Source organism: Musca autumnalis, unplaced genomic scaffold, assembly GCF_047663935.1.
Source record: "Musca autumnalis isolate F117 unplaced genomic scaffold, ASM4766393v1 scaffold_3, whole genome shotgun sequence".
Taxonomy (NCBI): domain Eukaryota; kingdom Metazoa; phylum Arthropoda; class Insecta; order Diptera; family Muscidae; genus Musca; species Musca autumnalis.
This window is the reverse complement of record NW_027411866.1, coordinates 36281525-36289583: the sequence shown is the minus strand read 5'-3', so window position 1 is coordinate 36289583 and position 8059 is coordinate 36281525. Positions and strand designations below refer to the sequence as shown.

Genomic DNA, 8059 nt, shown 5'->3' with positions numbered 1-8059 from the left:
TTTTAATGCAAATTAACTCTGCCGTCTGTCTATCATTGACATTTGGGAAGCAAGCAAAGCAGGCGACGATTGATTCTGTTTCGACCTTAATGGCCCCGGCACATACGGTACGTTGTGCGTCGCGTTACAACAACCACATGAAAACTTCAAGAACAAACTTGGCATCACTTACATTTTTTCATGTGGTTGTTGTTTCTAACGCGTGACGCAACGCACAACGTACCGTATGTGCCGGGCCATTAGAGAGGAGGTTAACCCGACAAATGCTTGGTTTACTTTTGGCGTCGTTTCGTGATTTCGCGAGGAATCAAGCAAAATTTATCATGATTTCGCATACAAAAATGAAATCATCGCATTTCGTGATTTCAGCGAAATCGAAATCAAGCTAGCTTCCGTATCGTCATTTGCTTTGTGTTGTTTTAACTTTGTTAAAATATTTCAGTTGCACACTCATGCATTTTACTCAACAATGCAACTGTGAACATTGTTTACATTGACGATGTGGAACAGTTGACAGATGTTAATAGGGAAAACAAAGAACGAAATTTGTGCGATCGTTTGAACATTTTTTTAAATTTATCACAGTGCGTGAATGATAAACACAATAAAAAGAAATCTGGTTCATTACGCAGTCTTGTTGTGAGAAGCAATATTTTGCTCGTATCTCCAGCTATAATCACTTTTAATAAAAAACATTTTTGTACATAATTGCTATTATTTATTGCTTATATGTATATACTTACCTTCGATAATTATCCATTTTAATTATATATTTTTTGTTTAATTACAAAATTAACAAAATCACATCATGGGAATGCATCAGAAAACAAAGTGATACTTGTTTGCTTGCTACATGCGTAAAAAAACTTTTTTCGACGTTAAGAAACACGTAGCTTCGTAGTTGTTAAGTGCAATACCTGCTGAAAGTCTGTATACCAAAAAGATATTTTGGCAGGTCTCTCTCCTTCATTAATAAAAAAATAGAAAATTTTAAAAATGTATTGGAAACATCAGAATGGAAAACATGAATCAAAAGAATAGAATTTAATATAAAATATATGTATATATATATATATATATATATATATATATATATATATATATATATATATATATATATACTTCTCAGTTTTCTTTCACTGAACAAGTTTGTTATCGAATAGCATTTTGTAAAAGTTTGTACAAATTTGTACAATCTTCTGGGTTATCGTACAGACCTAATATTAAATTACTTTGTTATGCCTTGTTCAGACTAGAGTGGTACAATCTAGTTCATTTGAAGAATCTAGTTCAATAGTTCAGCTCTTTTAACTGAACTAGTTCAGTAATATAGTTCATATTTCACTATCCAGTTCATTCATTCGGATCATAATCGTTCAATCAAACGCATACATACACGAAATAGAAACAAACAATTGCAAAAATCTTATGTTGTGTGTGTAGAAACTGTCAATGCCAAAAAGCTTTGTGCGTGTGTGTTTCTTTTCTTTTTCTATCCAGAACAAGGCACATTCAATATGGGAATATGTGGAATTTGTTGAGTTTTTGAAGAAATCTTCACTTTCGAATAGCTATTCATTGTACCTTAATCCAAAACGTAAACAAACTCATCACATTACGAAGGCATCACTTAACACTGACGACGGAGTAACTTTATGCATATGTGAACGACTTGTTGAACTAGATTGTGAATCGTTCGTTCGTTGATCGTACGGTCGCCGACTGATTATAGTTCAGTGAACTATAATGAACTATATCGACTGATCTAGTTCATACGATCTATTCAATGAATCGTTCAATTGAACTAGTTCGTTCATGAACTATACAACTCTAGTTCAGACTGACGGTAATTCGCTCTCTATTCGTTGTTCGACCCCATATTACGATATAATTACTTCATTTCCCATACAAAATTTTGAGAATGAACAGCGATTTTTGTACATTGTTCAATTTGAGTTAAGGGGAGTACACATTATCAATCAAAAATGACAGCCAACGTACTTTTAGATCAATTTTCCGGCAAATAACAACTTTTATTTAGCGAAAAACCTTTTAAATACAATACATACGGTATTATTTAGATATTACAAAAGAAATTTTTCAGTTAGGCTTTGATATTCACGAAATAGACCTCGATGACTGTCAGTTTTGCTTGTCAATGTGTACTATACTTTACTCTCAGAACGACGATAAAATATGTCCCATCTCTAACAAATGAGAGAATTTATCGAAATAAATTAATTATGACAGAAAAAATATAAAATTTAAAAATTTATTAAAAACCCAAATATTTTTAGAAAAACTGCAAAACGTGCTTTCCAAATGTCAATTTATAAAGGAATGCCAGAGTATCCTAAAGGGGAACGCAGGCGGATTCGCAAAGAGGGTCTGGCATTCCTTTATAATTTGACATTTGTGGAAGCAAGCGACGATTGATTCTGTTCTGGCCTTAAGCACATATGGGCCAAATACATACGGTCCGTTGTGAAGGGCCAAATACATACGGTCCGTTGTGCGTCGCGTTACAACAACCACATGAAAACTTTAAGAACAAACTTGGCATCACTTACACTTTTTTCATGTGGTTGTTGTTTTTAACGCGTGACGCGACGCACAACGGACCGTATGTGCCGGGGGCTTGAGTCGAGTCGCGCGTTGAAAACAACAATCAAATGAAAAATGTGTAAGTGATGCCAAGTTTGTTCTTGAAGTTTTCATGTGGTTGTTGTAACGCGGCGCTCAACGCGCCGAATGTGCGGACCCTTTTGGGCCATAACCCCAAATATATGTAGATCTGCATATAATTTGTTGATAAAAGCCGTAAAAGATTCCAAAAAGGAGAATGGGATAATTATTGATTCGGGTTCACGAATCGTGGATCCGGATTGAGGTTAGGTTTGTAAAGCAAATATTTTTTTTTCAGATTGCCTTTCATCCTCAGCACTGCTTGGTTAAACAAACACCAAAAGGTCAAAGGCTCCCCCAAATCCCACTTGTCCATTTCTTTAATACAAGTGCAGGGAATGGCGAAGTAAAGAATTCAGCACTGCGTTTTTGGGGAAACATATGTGGAACATGCAAGCAAAACATCGAAGACATTCTCCACTTGAGTACACCCTGTAAGACTTCTTGTTATCCTCTATATCCTTTCTATAATTTTTTTCAGCTCTGAAAATACTATGGGGCTTAAGGAAAATCAATTGCTTTGAATGAGTGCTTTGTAGTATAACATGTAGAAAGAAGGTTATGTGACGTTTTCTCAAGTAGTTAGATTGTTCATCCTGATTTGCCAAGGAGTATAACTATTGAATTGAGTTCACGAATCGTGAAAAAGGGGAAAAATATCCAGATTGAGGTTAGGTTTGTAAAAAAAAATTTATTCTTAACAAAAAAAAAAAAAAAACAACTTCTTAAATAACATAATCCTTTAAACTAACTTCTGCTTAGACAAACGAATATTTTGTTGAAGTTTCTGCAAACAGCTACGTATACGATTATCTTCTCCACCACCGCGTTTTTGTTCGACAATTTGTATTTCTTCCATTAGAAAGGGTAAAATGTCATCTACCACTTTCCACGATATTGAACATAGCTTCGTGAGTAATTCAAAATAAAAGAATGTACAATAGGATAAATGTTTCTTGGTTAAGATGCGCAGATGTTCTCTTATCAATTCCTGTATGGCAATGGAGTTTTGATAAACAGGACTGTTAAAAATGCGTCTAAATAAGTCCAGCAACAGCGGGCGGCTGGGAACAATTTCATCTACCATCATAATGTGTTCCAGGGTGGCTAAGCTACAACCTTTGAGGAATGTTTGAAGTCTTCCAGTGGCATTTTCATCATTGCCAGTCGAGGAGGATATGGCATCCACAACTTCCTGATAAATGGTAATAACAAGACAAGCATTTGGATCGGCCTGTCTACGTTGGGTGGATAGAAATAAGGCTGTGAGTTTTTCGAAAACAAATAAAGAGATGTCTTGATTATCACTTTGCAGGCAATTGATAAAGGGACGGGCAACTTGCTTCGGATTTGTGGAGATTTTAAAATGAGGTGTCCACTTTTGTATTAAGTCAGTTAGAGTTTTAGTTATATAAGCATCTGATTTGAAGTTTAAGCGTCCTATACCCTGCACTAAGACGGGCCATATTTTATGTACAAATTGAGCCAATTTACCCTCTGGAGGTTTGCCCATTTGTATGCTGGTGGGTAGAATATAGCGCGTAAATGCAACATGAAAGAAGCAGGTTATTTTGGATTTGCTATAAACAATTGTGGGGCAATTGAAAATGACTATGGCTATGAAGCTAAAGAAACGAAATGTTACTTCGGATTTTTCCAGTTTTAAGTCGGGATTCAACCATTTTTCAAAATTCTTTATGTAGCCATTAAAATTATTGGCAATCGCCGAACGTTTGCCAAAGTCTATGGTGGCTTCATACGTTTTACCCACGGCGGCAACAAATATACACAATGGCTCCTTTGCCTTGAGTAACTCATCTTCATCGTTGATGTTTGTCATAAAGGCGAATTCGGATAATTTGACCACAATTTTCGTTAGCTTAAGGACATCTTCGTTGTTGGCCGTCAACAATACCAGGCTTCTTAGCCATATTTGCATGATGATTGTGTGATCCACCAGAGATTTTCTATCAGATTCAAGTACTTGCAATAAAAATTGGGTTACAGCATAACGATTGGTGGGTTGTTGTTCGGTGAAATAGGAAAATAACTTCTGGAAGTTTTGTGTATCTGTAACAGCAAAAGAATGGGCACAAAAGTCCGATGCAAGTACGGGCAACCAATGACTAAAATTGCTGACATATTGCTGTTTAACAAAGGGCAGAATGGAGGTATTTAAAGCCCGCATCAAGTCGTTATTAATCTCCAGAAAATGTTGCTCACAATTTTGTATTTTTACAAATATCATGTGCAAAGCCTCCAGCGTACGTTCCTGTTCCACTGGGGTGCAATTATTCAGAAAATTGGGTATCCATGAACCCACCAATAAACTTTCTCCCCTTTGAAATGTATCGGCATAGTCGAAGATATCAAGCAGGGTATCGGCAATTATTTTAGACACCGCCAAATCGTTACGTATGGTGGTTAGTTGTTGCAGTACCTTCTTAATATAGTCGGTTAAATCATATTGATGCTCAGCATACAATATCCACAATGCCATATGACCCTTGGTTACGGCTACTTGCTTCGGGCCTGTTACTTTTTCCAAGGCAATGGAGAGCAGCTTATCTTTCAGCTTTCCCGATAAATCGCTGAAATCACCACATAAAGCCAAAACCAAAAATAACTCTATCAAATGATGTATACCCGTCTCATTAAGTGCCAAGAACTTTTGGGCACTAAACTTGGTGTAGATGCGACCCAATAACTTTTGGGCCTGATGTTGGGTATGGCTACCCAATAACCTTTGCAAAGTTTTACCCATTAGCAGTACAAAAAGCGTGTAACTACTAAGATTCGGATCAGGTGGTTTACTCAGAAGCGAACGATATTTATCCACATAGGCCCGGCCACTGGCACAGGCCACTGCCAAATTCGAGGGTGCTGAGCCGGCAATGAAAAATGATGAATTCAATTTCTTATGGAAATGTTCCCACAATACCATTGCAATATTAACTTTGGCTGGCCACCATTCAAGCAATATGGGGGTCTGCAAACCAATGTAAATACGCAACTGTTCCTCATTGGGATTTGCATTGAGAAACTGTTGCGTTATACGCTCAAAAAACTCATAATTTTGGGCCTGCTCAGCCGTGGCTCTGGTGTAATTGGCTCCTTCATACTGGCCATTGGAACGATAGCCATGTAACCGCACCAAGGCATATTGCAGCCAGTTGAAGAACTCACAATAGCTGAGGTTGGTAAGGGTGAATTTATCTGGAAAAAATCACATCAGTTTTGATTTAATCGATGTATTTCTAATAAAACTTACCCATATTGCCTTTCATTCTCTGCATTGCTTTGTTAAACAAACACCAAAAGGTCAAAGGCTCTCCTTCCGGTGTTTTCAAATCCCACTTTTCAGTTGAAAACTGCATTAGAAGCCACATTTCTTTGATGCAAGTGCATGGAAATGGCGATGTAAACAACAATTCAGCACAACGTTTCTTGGCAAACAGATATATGGAACATGTAAGCAAAACATCAATAATATTCTCCATTTGTGCGATTAACACATTACAAGCCTTCTTATTATCCTCTGTATCCTTTCCATGAATGCCTTTTTCATCATTTATGGTATCATATTTTTGCAAAATGCACAAATCTAAAAACTTCCACTCCAACAGACCATGGAGTAAATGATAAGCTGGAATATTACAGTCATTACCCTTGCAGCTATTGGCAAAGTATATACTTTTCAAGGTATCCAACTGTATGCAGTTGTTAAGTAAGGTCCTGAAACGGCTAAGATGGGGCTTGAGAAAAATCCATTGCTCCGAATGAGTGCTCTGTAGTATAAGATGAAGTAACAGTGTAATATGACGTCTCCTCAAGTAGTTAGATTGTTCGTCCTGATTTGGCAAGGAGCCCTGTAAACATGCCAACATATGTTGGACATTCATACTGCAAAATAATGCTTATAAGTCATTGTTTATAATTTAAATATTAGCTTCCTTACCAAGCTTCTCCAAACACGAATGTATTAACTGCTCCACAATTCATATTCGTTTTTTGAAAATCATATTTTGTCAGCGTTACCTCATCAATGGCTTTGCTACGCGAATTACAATAGCTTTGCAAAAAAGCATTTTTAACAAAACTTTCCGTGGAGAATTGAGAATTCATGGAATCTTCGCCGTTACAATGAAACTCCGGTATTGTTTCATTGACCACACAATCATTGGGCATTTGCGTGGGTTCAATATTAACCATAGACAATATATCATCATCTTCATCAGGCTCAAATAAATCGAAATCCATTTTAAAAGTAGCAAAGTAACAAACAATGGACTAGACTATCTTGGATGTGAAAGTAACAATGGACACGAACGATGTATTGGATTCAATACTATCTTGGATGGTGGCTCAAACTTCGGCGCCAATTTTCAATTCATTCAACACACGTACCATACAAACATTTAATACAATTCTTAATCACTGATGTAAAAATAATGTAAAAGATAAAAATAGGGGACAAAAAAACTTAGTTACAACACAGAACATATAAAAATTAAAACATAAATAAAAAACTAGTAGTTAAACTATAAATCTAAACATTGCATTATGTAAAGTGAATTGACGACAAGAGTTGTTAAATCTAGTGAACTAGAGCTCTGTTCCACAACTACTAGAGTTGTATAGTTCATGAACGAACTAGTTCAACTGACAGCCTGTTTCTGTATGTCGAAAGAGGCATGTGTGCGAATGAAACACGCCCAAACTATAGTTTTCGAAATAATTTTACCTTTGATTTTGCTTCAAAACAAACAAAAAATTGAAAAACACACAAGAGTTTGGACGTGTTTCATTCGCACACATTCTTCTTTCGACATACAGAAACTGGCTGTGAATGATTCTTTGAAAAGTGCGTATGAACTAGATCAGTTGATATAGTTCATTATTCATAATTGGTCTGTTCCTTTACTTTTGAAAGTGGTAAAACCGGCAAAAGTAGCAAAAGTTGTAATCTGCTTCCATATGAATTTTATAGTGTCTGAAGTAAAGGAACGCTTTTCGAGTAAAAAGTTGTAAAACTTGAAGATTCTTGCACGTAAAGGAACAGAGCTAATAGCTCAATAGTTCACTGAATTAGAAGTCAATGGCCGTACCATCAACATAACATATTCCAATATTTGGAATGGAATTAAAATATCTAAATTTAATATTTTTGTTCTGGAGTAATTAAATTATTGATGTGTCTTTCTACTTAGGCCGCCATCAGACCATCTGCTTTTTCACATGTATGACATCAGCTGTTCTGTATATTAGAATACCCAAAGTGACAACATACATGTGAAAAAGCAGATGGTTTGATTGCGGCCTTACTAAATGTTCCTGAAACATTTTGTACTGCAACTTTTCCATTATTCAACTG

General features: G+C 36.1%; 1 protein-coding gene across 1 annotated transcript; it reads right to left on the bottom strand.

Moving 5' to 3' along the window:
* Positions 1 to 3356: 3356 nt before the first annotated feature.
* Positions 3357 to 7292, bottom strand: LOC141397128 (protein MMS22-like). Its single transcript, XM_073973054.1, has 3 exons — positions 6644 to 7292; positions 5957 to 6588; positions 3357 to 5901 (listed from the first exon to the last, which is right to left on the bottom strand). The coding sequence occupies exons 1-3, from the start codon at positions 6943 to 6945 to the stop codon at positions 3428 to 3430; spliced, it is 3408 nt and encodes a 1135-aa protein (XP_073829155.1). The 5' UTR covers positions 6946 to 7292; the 3' UTR covers positions 3357 to 3427.
* Positions 7293 to 8059: the final 767 nt, after the last annotated feature.

What these genes read in the sequence shown, in the direction of transcription:
- LOC141397128 (XM_073973054.1), bottom strand. Translation starts at nt 6,945, where the DNA reads ATGGATTTCGATTTATTTGAGCCTGATGAAGATGATGATATATTGTCT. An exon ending in TTCGTGTTTGGAGAAGCTTG is followed by an intron (nt 6,589 to 6,643) that starts GTAAGGAAGCTA and finishes ATTATTTTGCAG; the next exon opens with TATGAATGTCCAACATATGT. An exon ending in GAGAATGAAAGGCAATATGG is followed by an intron (nt 5,902 to 5,956) that starts GTAAGTTTTATT and finishes GATTTTTTCCAG; the next exon opens with ATAAATTCACCCTTACCAAC.